The 13,581-nt window shown below is 30.2% G+C and overlaps 3 protein-coding genes across 6 annotated transcripts in view; all 3 read right to left on the reverse strand.

The window, feature by feature from the left end:
* Nucleotides 1–2,304, reverse strand: part of LOC112903926 (adenylyl cyclase-associated protein 1-like) — a gene marked incomplete at its 3' end in the record, with an annotated part of 11,324 nt that extends 9,020 nt beyond the window's left edge. The window contains 1 exon segment of the mRNA XM_025974880.1: nt 2,140–2,304.
* On the reverse strand, nt 116–8,642 carry LOC108741843 (nicotinate phosphoribosyltransferase). 4 transcript variants are annotated; one of them, XM_025974884.1, is made up of 8 exons: nt 7,923–8,640; nt 7,316–7,486; nt 7,131–7,257; nt 6,984–7,067; nt 6,466–6,590; nt 5,562–5,859; nt 3,236–3,914; nt 116–1,944 (listed from the first exon to the last, which is right to left on the reverse strand). In XM_025974884.1, exons 1-8 carry the CDS (start codon nt 7,999–8,001, stop codon nt 1,867–1,869), a joined length of 1,641 nt encoding a protein of 546 aa, XP_025830669.1. In that variant the 5' UTR covers nt 8,002–8,640; the 3' UTR covers nt 116–1,866. The 4 variants fall into 4 exon arrangements, with proteins under 4 accessions (XP_025830669.1, XP_025830666.1, XP_025830667.1 ...); XM_025974881.1 differs by having other exon boundaries at nt 5,469–5,859; nt 7,923–8,639; XM_025974882.1 differs by having other exon boundaries at nt 5,547–5,859; nt 7,923–8,638.
* Nucleotides 8,643–9,045: 403 nt separating this feature from the next.
* On the reverse strand, nt 9,046–12,841 carry LOC108741841 (zinc finger protein 558-like). The gene is made up of 6 exons (XM_018476803.2): nt 12,337–12,841; nt 11,629–11,820; nt 11,045–11,533; nt 10,731–10,990; nt 10,478–10,667; nt 9,046–10,383 (listed from the first exon to the last, which is right to left on the reverse strand). Exons 1-6 carry the CDS (start codon nt 12,487–12,489, stop codon nt 10,231–10,233), a joined length of 1,437 nt encoding a protein of 478 aa, XP_018332305.1. The 5' UTR covers nt 12,490–12,841; the 3' UTR covers nt 9,046–10,230.
* Between the last annotated feature and the right edge of the window lie 740 nt (nt 12,842–13,581).

The following is a 13,581-nucleotide window of genomic DNA, read 5'->3' on the forward strand; positions in this document are numbered from 1 at the left end:
CGAAGTATGTAAAATGGAAGGTAGGGGTAAAAAATATAGTTCGTATTAAGAGTAATAATCATTTATTCTTCCGCAATTGCAGGAAAATGTCCAATAAAACAAATATAAAAAAATGTATGGGAATATGAAAGCCATTTGTCACTGACAGTGTGTAGCAATAACTTTTTGTAGGTATTATTTTCAAAATATCACAAAAAATGCTTCGTTTTCTAAAAGTTACAAACCATTGCTTATGTTTAATACATAAAGTTAACTAATTTGAATTTTTAATATAAAATAACGTACAAGTTTGATGTATTTAAATCTACATTAACTTCAATTTGTATGAAATATAAAAATTTATAATTCTTAGGTATTCATTTATAACGCTTTGGTTCAAAGACAGCATCTTATAGCTAACCATTGCATTTTAAAGTAATCTATAAAAATAATGTAGTTATTTAAATACCATTTATATTTTTGTAAATATTTTAATATTTAAACTACCTACACGAACAGGGATATAATTCTTTTAGATAATCTACGAAAATTTTAAATATAACTTTTTCGCGCACAAAAAATATATTTAATTTTTATTTTAACAGTCTATAAAATATCAAAATAAAAATACAACAAGCTTAATACCAATTCAAGCAATACACATTTGTAAATTGTACACAGAGTTTCACAATATGGGTTGAATTCTATTAATAAAACAACAATATTTTTAAACTTAGATAATACTTAAAAATGTTTGTACTTGAGCAGTACTATTACCACTGAGCATCTTTTTCTTGAATAATTGCAAGTTCATTAGATAAGTCAATTTTTTTAAATAAGTACCTACCTAAATATATCTGCAACATTATAAATTTTCATACAGGGTTATTCACGTTATCCGACACGAAAGATTACGGCTGTTTCTAGATTTTTAGAAATTTTTATTGTAGGGGTACATAGAGGTACATTTTAAAATTATTTTCATAATATACAAAAAGTATCAGTTGTGTTTTTTTTTTAATGGAACACCCTATATATTTTTACATTGTTGGGTTCTATGATCAAAATAACAGAGAATTTCATCAAGGTTTACGTCATCTAATTTTAAAATGTACCACAATAAAAATTTCGTGTCGAATAACGTGAATAGTCCTGTATATGTTTAGAACATATTGTTACTTCTTCCGGTCTTATTTCATCGTTAAAAGCTCACGTATAACGATTGATAGTCGAGCTTGATGGCCGATGGAGTCGTTTATCCGAATTTTCGCCAACTAGTGTAGTTAGCATCTTCAAGGAACGTGGTGAGGGCGTTAAGTGCTTCGGCGTGATTGCACTGACAATGAGACTGAGGCTTTATTCTCAAACTAGTTGGCGAAACGTCGGAGAAACCAAAGGAGAAACAATACTACATCACGGCTATCAGGCTCGACTATCAACCATTATTCAGATAACGCCGGTCGTGAAAAGTTACAACTCTTTTTACATAGCAATATTTAGGTATTTATACATATAGAAGTAGGTATATGGTTTATGATGGAATCTAACTTTCATGAAACAGTAATAGCGCTAGTAATTAATCATTTAAAAGGCACCTTAGTAATAATAATAATAATAATAATAATACGTGCAATGTGATCATCATGTGCTACAAACGTAACTTTAATAGCATAGTAAAAAAACTCACAGCCTACGTATACACGTGTAATGGTTTTAATTTGTGCGTTAAATCAAAATTTGTGAAATTAGATAGAACGGTTGTGATTTGCGTTTTCCCTATACCGTCACCGTCATTATCAACGAATGCAGACATTAATTTCTTTTTTTCCCACAACTTTAATAGTTGTTTCAATTTTTCAATCGGTATGTGACAAATACAAAACCCCTTCAAGATAACTCTCCAATAGGCGCATTCTCCAACCACAGGTGGTGTATAAATGTGTACAATTTATCACTTACGGAAACCTGTTGAAGTTCAGTAAATATTTTAAAATTACAAATAAAATATATAAAATATACCTTAAAAGGAGTGGGATTCAAATTTCGTTTTATATCGGGTCGTAACGTTTTTGTTGAACCAATAATTTTTCTAAAATACTTGCAAATGTTACTAAAAGCCGGTAACATTACATAAAAAAATTATAAAAAAATAGTACTTACATAAAAATATATAACGTTGAAGAAGTACACAGTATCCGTAAAAACAAGTAACACAAATGTTTCTTTAACTTAAATTTCCTAGGAATGAGTAAATATATAAATGACGGTCATTGAATGACAATTCTCAGGGTGTAGTGAGACTTTTACTGTCATTTGACTCTACCACGTTGAACACATTTTACAAAACATATATTAAAATAGGAGTCAACGACATCCATTTGTATGTCTATCATTGTCTAACGTTAGGATGTGCTTATAGCAGAGGAAGTTTTCTTAATTTCCTGGATGAAATTATTTATTTTTGTGTTATTAAATTTGATGCAATATTTATTAAAATATGACAAAAAAAGTAGCTGCTCTTATTTTAAAAGTAATTTGGCATTATCATAATAGATGGCAATAGTTATTCTCAAATAAAATTGAATTGGTCTGAATTTCCCATAATCAATACATTCAAAACGAAGTATGTAAAATGGAAGGTAGGGGTAAAAAATATAGTTCGTATTAAGAGTAATAATCATTTATTCTTCCGCAATTGCAGGAAAATGTCCAATAAAACAAATATAAAAAAATGTATGGGAATATGAAAGCCATTTGTCACTGACAGTGTGTAGCAATAACTTTTTGTAGGTATTATTTTCAAAATATCACAAAAAATGCTTCGTTTTCTAAAAGTTACAAACCATTGCTTATGTTTAATACATAAAGTTAACTAATTTGAATTTTTAATATAAAATAACGTACAAGTTTGATGTATTTAAATCTACATTAACTTCAATTTGTATGAAATATAAAAATTTATAATTCTTAGGTATTCATTTATAACGCTTTGGTTCATAAACTATACTACTATTCCTTTGCATTACACTGCATTTCATAAAAGTAGCACGTTTATAAGTGCTTAGGCATATCGTGTATAACGCTTTTCAAATTTTATCATATTTTATATTGATGAAATGTTTTTAGTGAGTGAAAAAATTCAGGTATGGCTAGAGGTCAGCAAAANGTGTATAAATGTGTACAATTTATCACTTACGGAAACCTGTTGAAGTTCAGTAAATATTTTAAAATTACAAATAAAATATATAAAATATACCTTAAAAGGAGTGGGATTCAAATTTCGTTTTATATCGGGTCGTAACGTTTTCAAGGAACTTCTAACTCTTTCTTTAATTGCTTGTAGATTAGGTAGAGGTGAGGTAGAGATTTTTCCATTTTTCCAATAAAGCCTATGTAACTTGTCAACTTTATTAGGAATGACGTAGGCCCTTTTAGATTCTTCAAAAGGGTGTCTGCATAACACTTTTTTTCCAACTTCCGGTGGTTTTTCATCAGATCCAAGTAACAAATCGATTAGTGCATGTCCACTTTCACTATACAGCCTGTAAGCATCCTTCCTTCCGGGCATAGTGACCTTTCCAACGTCTTGACTCAACTTAATTCTCGGCATCCCGTTTAGTTCGACCAATTTGTAAACACATCCAAGGGCCGGTTGTCTTTGACAAGTTACCAAGTGTGTCCCTATACCAAAACAGTTTATTCTGTGACCTTGTTCGTTCAGGCTTAAAATCGTCTCTTCATTAATATCGTTAGAGGCCATTATCATAAGATCTTTGAACCAAGGGATCCCATAATTTTTTGATATTTGCGAAAAGAAATCGTGCGCAACGTTTGATAAATAGGCCAAGTCTCCACTATCAATGCGAATACCTACTGCCTTGTAGCCCAGATCATTAAGGGCCAACGCCACGGCGCAGAAATTTAATAGACCGCTTCTGGAATACAAAAAAGATTATGTCAATTTCTAGTAAATATATTAAAATATTCAAAAATTCCCGTTCAACAACAATTTTTGTGTACAATCATCAAACGTATGCAGTTTTACTAAGACACCACAAGCATGCACGCTATTTAAATATCACATTTTTCTCAATTTAAATATTTTAGCTTTCATATCTTCCAAATCATGCCCTTAGGGGTGCACGGTTCATTGCTTATAAAAAAATCCATTAAATGCGTCAAGTTACTAAAACTTTTTTCTAAAAATATAAACGTATTTCATATCGGTTCTTTCGTTCTGGTGGTATAAATATTGTGGAACTTATGTAAATTCTAAAAATAAAATTGAAAAATTTGGCCAACAGCTCATATTCTGCGAAGGAAATGTTCTATAATGATTATTAGCTTAGAATTTTTTTTTGTAGGTAAAATCGAATTTTCTTTTAGATTCGAAAAATATTTTCTATCAAATAATTAATGTACTGTTACTAAATTATCGTTATTCTTTATCTGTTGATTAGGTTGCAATTGTAAAAAAGTGATGGCGTTGATAATAATAACAATAATGTCAAAATTATTCGTTCTCGAATAACTGCAAGCGTGACGTTTTTTTTTTTTTTCAAATGATAATGTTATCGGTGTAAACAACGCAAAAAGTAACTAATAAATAAATTTATTGGGCAAGGAAATTGTACGTGTAGGTACAACTTTATCAGTTTGAAGGACATCTTATCGGTATTTTGGTACCTATCTGCACAACGTAGTATTTTTGTAATTTTCAGACCTATGCTCTAGTAAGAATTAGTAAATGTAGCAAATTATATACGAACGTATGTGTAGCATGGCACAAAAACATAATTATTATTAAACACCCTGTATATTTAAGTACAGCTGAACTGCAGCGTGCTAGAGTCTCTCAAGAACGCATTTTGTACTTACTACATGGCATTAAACTTCTTTATAGGCTTATTATAATTTTTTTGATAGCTACAGTAAAAGTTCTCATTTCATCTGCTGGAAGTAGATAAATAAAAGTTTTATAGTATTTGATAATCATTTATCACTCACCAACATCTAAAAGTAAATATACTGCAAATTTGAATGTAGTAAATTATAGTACATACTATATATATAACTAGTGTTAAAAGTAACACTTGTGAATTTTTAATGCAAACAGATTTAATGCATTATTAGATATGTAATCAATAATCAATTAACTTTTTACGCTGTGTTGCAATTAGCTCTCGTTGATTGTAACTCCTATTTATTTAATTTATCTTACTATAAACAAGGCTAAAATTTTGATGATGATGACGATGATGATGATGATAATGATGATCGTAATATTTCGTAAGAAAAAAAGCATAGCAATTACAGCATTCTTTCGCAAACATTAGATATCATTAATAAAAAAAATAATATTCCTTGTTAGAAAAGGAACTTGCTTACGTATCAATATGCTAACAGTAGGTATCAATTTTTTGGCAAGAATATAATGAATTTTCTAAATGGTGGCATGCAACTAATACACCACCTGCACGTGCAGTTACCTGTACTCATTATACAATATGGTGTTGGTAAGTGTAATAGGGGGCAGAGCGATGTCTCGGGCCATGCTTGAATGATACCTCTTAACATCATACGTGTCAACTAATGCCATGAATCCGTCGGGAAATGCAATCGCAAACGATATCAATGCAGCAAATTCCCCATCGCTAGCCTCAGTGCCGACCACTCGAAATAATGGCACCAATTTTGTCCGCCAATCAGTTGATAATTGTACTAGATCCTGTGCTTCCCCGCCGTCCTTTGGTACCAACATTCGTGTATGTAGTTCAGACAAATTCGAAAATGACGTAATGTATGCATGGGCGTGGGTACCTTTCACTGGAATGTTGAATAGCTTTCCAGCCAGTACATTGCTTGTACCATCAAATCCACCTATTAATTTAATGTTAAGTGCTAGAAATCTGCCCATTTATATTCTTATAAAATTAATAGTAAAACCTTTTTAAAAATATCCCCTTAGATGTTCTTTATGTTTACGATAACGTTAACATAAATATCATCAAAGGTTTTTTCGAAACGTTTTATTCAAACCAACTTGTAAAATATAGCAATTTTTGAAAAACAAAAGAATAAATTGACGACTTTTTTAGTGGCAACTTTACTGCATTATTGACAGTAAATGTTGATTTTGGTACCAGGCAGTTACAAATGTTAATCGATACTATCTTGTTGGAAGTGAAAACTTATAATTTTTAATAGTCGTTAGCGTTTACAAGTGAAAATTTCGAAGTACCTGGCACCGCAAGTTGCACTCTAATTGGCTAATAGTTTGACGGTATTTCTCAACGCCAGTCGCGTAAAACGTTAAGCTCGATAACAAATTTTTGAGACTATAAAATCAACCCTTATGCTTACATATATGTACGTATATCTACCGCATAAAATCGATATTAACTACATACCAATAGTGATATTGATTATAGTAGCTACAGTTATCAAACTTTTATATGCTATTTTATTAATATGCGTAATAATTACCAATATATGAGTACTTTGATGCTGATAAACCACCATCTGGACCCTGAGCCCTCCTAAGGCCAAATTCTAACAATCGTATGTTACCAGCAGCCATTCTATACCTTGCAGCATTTGTGGCCATCAAACTAAAAAGTTTGCCTATTAAAAATTGAATATCTAACCTGAACCTTGAAAAGTTTTGCTGTTAAAATTAGTTACTTATTGTTAGTAAAAAGTCTTGCAGGCTGTCAGTAAAATGTTTGCTGCAAGACATAATTTTAAAAAAATGTTCGAAAAGGCAAAGATTAATTATTATCACATACATTAGGTATATTTTGATAGCACACATTGCATAAATTGTGTGAAATAATCTTGAAACTCAAATAGTATACATTTATTATCTTTTATATTCCACTTGTTAGATAATGCGGTGAATTGCTAAATAACGATTCTTATTAGTTACGGTCAATATAATATTTTTTTTATAAAATTGTGACAACTACTATAATATTTGCAAAATATAACTATAAATTACTAACCTTGCATAGTTAACTAGAGTTAATAGGGTAGTTTCTAATAATTGTACTACTATTAAAGGCCCTTCTATTCGTAACAGAGGTACCCTGCGACAATTCAACAAGTTATTTTCACAATATTATCACAAATATAATTAATTTAAATAATACCTTGGAAAAGTAACAGATCCTTCATCAATTGCGTATACTGTTACATCTTTAGCTGATAATGTACTAAGAAATACGAAAAATTCATCTTCAATTGTTTGTGGTAAAGTTTCTTTCAAATACTTGAGATCTGTGTGATGGATATCGTGCAATAAAACGAAATTAAATAATATTTATTGAAAACTCACCACTTGATGAGTAATGAAACTTTTCTAAAAACTTTAAACATTCCTCCAACCCAGCGAAAATGGTAAATTCGCCCTGAAATGGATTTTTACGAAAAAACAAATCGAATACCGCTGTATCTTTGGTTTTACCAGATTTCCAATAAGCGTACGCCATCGTTATCTGATATAAATCTAAAATTATTTTAAAAACATGGGTTTTGAGCAAGGCCTTCGTTTTTATTTCAAAATAATATGATAATAGATAATATATCAAGAACCCTAAATTAAATCCAAATAATTAATGTCAAAAGGTAAACAAATAATAATAAGGCGTGTTTTTAAAAATTAAATTAAAACATTTTATTTAATTTTAATGAGCGGAACTTTTATTTTTTGAAAAAATTTTTAATGTGCCCTAATGAATAAAACGTCTCCGTTTTTGCGACAATTTTTTGGCGCCAAGTACGCGTGTTTTGAGGCATTTATTTTCGCGCTATTAAAGATACAAAACGTGTTATTGCGTCAAAATTGTAAATGAATTATACTGCTTTTTTAAGTTACATAATTGACGTAATGTGAACAATGTTTTCTCGATTGTTAAAACGTAATGTTTGAAAATATTTCTTACCAGTAAGTAACGGCTGTACTATGCCGTTTTGTCCCAATCTCCTCTCAGTTCGCATGGTAGTTTCTGTATCGTCCGTCATTTGTTGAACAATTTTTTGAATTTTACGCCTTCGACTTTATGAATCAGCGCGCATGTTATAACGACGATAGTTTCGGTTGTACTAGTTTCATTACTTGTCGTTTCTAATTAATACCACAAGTGAACTAACACTAACTATATAACTGGTAACGTCAGTCCTTCGTTATCGATCAAATTTGAGGCATTTGGGGTCAACCTGAAGGTTATCGGGTAAAATATAAAAATTTCAAAAGGCAAAGGAAAAATTTGCAGCAAAAAATCTATCTTAGGTGCGCCTAACATTAATTAATGCAGATCCACCGTCCTCTACTGAAAACCTGCTCTGTTATTTATTCACTAAAATCCACCGATAGTAATTAAAATCACATCTTATCTTAAATTGTAGGCGCTTAACTACATTTCGCGTTTATTTACGTTGTTTCCTTTACTTGTTTCATATGTATGTTAAATTTAAGCGATGGTAGGTTAGGTTAGATATGTACTATGCATAGACGTACATCAAACAGACTGAAGGAACACAATTTTGTGATATGTAACGTAATGTAATTATGTGGATATTGCAATAATTACAAAATGCTAACGTTGGGGTAAAAACAAAGAAGTATTGTAAACAAACAAAGCGTCAAGCACGAATAAAAGTTATAATAACATTTACCAGTGGCGTAACTACTAGTCTGTCAAGAGGAGTTAAATGTTTGCTTCATTAATATGCGACACGTAGCAGGGTAATTTATCTTGTGTGAATTGTCATTAATTGTTATCAAACTGTAGTGTCAACGGTTTTCAACATAACATATCTCTTGTGTTGAATGAAACAATAAATTTTAATTGTTTGTTATTTAGAAATATCTCCTCTGGTATTGTTTGTTTATTTATTTTAAATTGCAGAATTCAATCTTGCTTTGTTTCATAATTAGATGCAGATTTAATTTCAATTCATAGCAATATATATAATAATAATGGTTTTAAGGAAAATGAAAACTCCCATTTACATTCAAATGGTCCATTTCTAATGTTCTACGTAAAATAATAAATAAGTAACAAATTAAAGTTCAGACAATGATTTAATTAACTACATCTATTTTTAACAGTCATGCTGTACAGTTTTGGCTAGATAAAGTTTTACATGTACATGTTACATAGAATCTTACATTGTTTGTGGTGATGTTTTTTTTTTGTCATAAATTTAAATTAATAAAAAAGAGATTTACTTACTGGCGTATACAGTAATTCATCACAGTTCTATAAAATTACATATTAACTTACAATTTTTTATATAAATATCCTACATTCTAGTAAGTCTTAATGGGGTTGAGTACATGTTATTCCCTAAATATAATTAATTACTTTATCTTACCATAATGATACGTAAGTTTTTACATGTTTTTTTTTTTTCATTTTATGCGATGAAAAAAGCAAAAATGTGAAATAATCAGCGGAAAAATATTTTGTGAATTACGACATAGTTATTTTGTTAAACAAATGATTATTGTGATTTATTAAGAAATCATTTGTTTACATTTTTCTTGGTCAACCCCTACAAATTTAAGATTGCGAGTTTTTTTTTTAATTTTTTTAATTGCATTAGCATATGTACAAAAAGGAATGCACTACGTTTTAATTTAAAATTGATTTAATTTAGTAAAAATAATTAACTTCTCAATAAAATAGGTAAAATGTAGCAACAAGTTTGACTTTGTCATTTACACAGATGTATAAAAGGTCATCTAAACGCTGTACGAATAATTATTAATTAAATTAGTATTTATTTTCAATTAATGTTTCCATAATTTTAAACTTGTAGGCAGTTGCTCTATGAATTAATAATTACAAAAGATAAGATATTTTCTTAATTTTGCGATTAAATAAATTGTGGTTTGAAAGAACTGCAACTTTACCAATGTTCCATCCGCAATCGCAAAAAATGTTATCAGAATTGTGATAGCATATCTTTGGAACTTATTTTACAAAATAATTTTATTGCCTTTATGGAATCGTGCGATATGTACATACATCAAAATATTAAAGAAAATTTTATTATTCCACTTCTTCTAATTAGAACAATAGCGTAATTGAAACATGGACAAAAACACAATGATGTCAAGTAGCAGCGATAATTTTATGTGGTCTTAATACGGCCAAATTATTTTAATATGTAGATTTTATTTAATGAAACCACCACGAGTAAAAATAATTTTGACTATTTTAAAACTAATACCTAATTGTGGGATCACATAAATTTTGCTGCCTTTTCTCGATCCCTTTCCACTTCCGCAGGATGCATCCTTTTTCTGTGTGAGAAACAATTTCCAGAACTAGCGAATGCTTTAGGACAATACGGACATCGGTAAGGTTTGGCACCGGTATGCTGATTTATGTGGAACTGAAATAGGATATTAATAACCGCAAATAAGGAATAATTAATTAGTAGGCAAGTGTGCATTGAAACACCCGGCATATTAATTGATAATATATACCTTTAAGTCTTGATTACGTTTAAATTTTTTTTCACATAACGGGCATTCGTGCGGTCGAAGTTCACTGTGCGTTACAGCATGAGCACGTAGGGTGCTATTTGTGGAATAAACCCTACCACATACCTCGCACGAATACTTAACGCCATCGTGGTACCGTTGATGCCTTTGTAAATTACATTGCGTTTTAAAACTGGAAAATAACGGATTGTAAATATCGATATAGGTACATATTTTTTTTTTTATAATAACTAACATTCTACCACAACTATCACATCCATATTTTCCCTTTGGTCTATGAGTTTCTAAGTGGACTTTCAGATTTCCCCTAGTAGATACGACTTTTCCACAAATAGGGCAAGAATTCTCATTATTGGCCACACCGTTGTTTTCTACATCTGTGAAAATTGAATGACCAGGTAAGGGTAGATTTTCGTCATTATTTTCTGTCTCTCTCTGATCAGATGGGTGCTTAGTTTGTCTAGAGTGTGTCCAAATATGATTGTGAAGTGCTACCTAAATTTTAAAATAAATCTATTTAGTCGCCAATGGTTTTCTTTGTGAGTTTACCTCGGAATTGAATCTTCTAAAACAAATTTCGCAGCTGTGAGCTCTTCTATTAATTTCGCATCTGTTGTTGTTCTCAATTTCAGCCATAATTTCATTTGTTGGGGGACAAGAACTAACATTTACAGAACCGATCAGTATCCTTTCGTTATTATTTGTGATAATTTCCTTATTGTTTTTTACTATTGAAACATTTGTACTGAAAATGTTATTTGATTGATTATCGTTAACTTTGATTTGTCTTTTTGAAATTAATTCTTCCTTATCAGACTCGATGTCAGCTTCATCGTCGCTGTAGAATTCGTTTTCTGGAACAGTTTGATTGATTTGGGCGTTTTCGGTATTTCTGTTACTTTTTGTCTCGGCTCCAGATGAGTTATAATCATCATCAATGTCTTGGTTTGCAATTCCACCCTCTAGGAACCACATGGGATCTACTTCCACTTCCAACTCCTCTAAACCCTCTTTTTCTGATTCGAATTCCTTTGTACCCTTAAAAATAAAAGAAAACTGGAATATATATTTTCCTTTTGAAACTTTTAATTGTCTGATTGACACATTTCAAGATTTCTTTTATTTTGACTTACTCTAGTTAAATATGATTCTAGGAGACTAACGCTTTTCTGCTTGACTATATTACATGTATCCTGACCATCTTTTGCAGAAAATGTAAATTTAACTTGATTTTTATTAGCCATTAGCACAAAATTGTGGAATGATTCTATTTTACAGTAACACGAAACACATATAATCTTTGGCAGTCTGTCTGTTGTTGAAACCTAAAATATTACCCATTTAAAAGTTTTAAATAAAATTGTTTAGCCAGTTTTCATTAAATTTCTTAATGTTTTATTAGTGCAAAAAAAAAACAAACAGTTTCTCCACTTCTAGTTTAATGAAATTATAAAATTTGACTATTTTTATTTAATATTCCTACATTTTATCCTATTTCAATTTGAAAAATTAATTAAATTGTATAAATTTAACATGGTGCCTCAATATATTCATTGGTTGTCGTTAATTTTAAAGTAAATTTAGCAGATACTATTTTTAAATATTGATTAAACCAATTGGTTATTTGCCACTTATAAATAATGACCATTGATTGTCGTCTGGCATGCAATTCCAATAAATTGAAATTATGAAATATCAAATATTTACGAATTTGTGAACGATTTAGTAAAGTGTGAATTTGAAAATTGTGAATGTTGATATACTTTTTCGAAATTTATTAAATAATTACATATGTACGTATGCACGTATGTACATGTAGAAAATTGTTAGGGTTTAATTACCGTTATATACAAGTATCTCCTAATTTTGGCATGAAGATTTCTCCTTTTTCCTTCCTCTCCCAATATGTGGAATCCCTTGTCAAATGTTTCGGAACATATTCTGCAAGTAATGTCCATTATAGGATCCACCTTTTCAATATCGTTACATTCCATGTTTAAATCGGCACAAAATAAATTCCCGATTAAAACAAAACCTAAGAGATGTAATCATTCTTTGGTAGCGTAAAAACGAATGCGCGTTAATAGTCTTCTTTGCGCAGAAAGGTACAATTTATACATTTTCTACTGCGTGCTTTTTTTTAAATATAATTCCATCCCCTGATCAGTAACAGCCCGAACAACATCCCGGTTTTCTATCCGCCCATTTCATTTTCTCGCACTTTTACTTACGGTAGTAGCAGCAGTCGCTGACAAAAGACGCCCCAAAGATACTTTGAAATTGTCTAGTAATAAATATATTTTTTTACGAAGCAATAGGAGTGTAGACACGTGGATGTGTTCCCGCCATTTTTGTTTAGCATGCGCTACAAACCCCTTATAGTATCGTCAAAATCAATAACATCCCCTTATTAAACGACGCAAGCAAAGCGATTGTTTTTTTTAAACATGGCAGATTAATTGAATTTTATTTTGCACTATATCCGATGCAGTATTTATAACGAACAGAAATCAATCGCTGTTTTGTATCCTTTAGTCATAATTAAACAAATGAGAAATAGACCCGTAGATGCATCCCTCAATTAATGTACAGGTAACATGTAATATACATGGAACATTTCGCAAAAAAAAAAAATATTGCACTAAATTAGAACATAACTACGTAAATACATATATTGCTATGTGAGAAATTGTACCAATACGCTTCTGTGTTTAATTATTGATTTATTGTGTTACAAATTAATGCATTGGAATCGTTCATAGTTGATAATAACGAAATTTTGTTTATAATTAGGTTTTTTGTTATAAATTTATTATTAGGTACTGCTTATATTATAAAATTTAATTTTAATTAAGACGTATTTAAAAATTCAATTAACAATTCTCTTAATAACTTACCTTAAAATAACTTGTATACACTAGTGGCAAGTTGAGAACCGAACAGAGGGGAGATTCGAATAAATGCTTTTGAGGGACATTAAGATTTTGGGAGTTTCATTAGTATATGACAGTTTTCAGAAAAGTAGGTGACATTTTCAGATAGACGTAGTTGAATAAATATATGTATAAAAAGAAAAACTGCCGACA

This window comes from Agrilus planipennis, unplaced genomic scaffold, assembly GCF_000699045.2.
Source record: "Agrilus planipennis isolate EAB-ADULT unplaced genomic scaffold, Apla_2.0 scaffold265, whole genome shotgun sequence".
NCBI classification, from domain to species: Eukaryota; Metazoa; Arthropoda; class Insecta; order Coleoptera; family Buprestidae; genus Agrilus; species Agrilus planipennis.

What these genes read in the sequence shown, in the direction of transcription:
- LOC108741841 (XM_018476803.2), bottom strand. Translation starts at nt 12,489, where the DNA reads ATGGAATGTAACGATATTGAAAAGGTGGATCCTATAATGGACATTACT. An exon ending in TAGAATCATATTTAACTAGA is followed by an intron (nt 11,534 to 11,628) that starts GTAAGTCAAAAT and finishes TTTATTTTTAAG; the next exon opens with GGTACAAAGGAATTCGAATC. An exon ending in TTAGAAGATTCAATTCCGAG is followed by an intron (nt 10,991 to 11,044) that starts GTAAACTCACAA and finishes TTTAAAATTTAG; the next exon opens with GTAGCACTTCACAATCATAT.
- LOC108741843 (XM_025974881.1), bottom strand. Translation starts at nt 8,001, where the DNA reads ATGACGGACGATACAGAAACTACCATGCGAACTGAGAGGAGATTGGGA. An exon ending in GGATCTGTTACTTTTCCAAG is followed by an intron (nt 7,068 to 7,130) that starts GTATTATTTAAA and finishes GAATTGTCGCAG; the next exon opens with GGTACCTCTGTTACGAATAG. An exon ending in ATCAAAGTACTCATATATTG is followed by an intron (nt 5,860 to 6,465) that starts GTAATTATTACG and finishes TTAAATTAATAG; the next exon opens with GTGGATTTGATGGTACAAGC.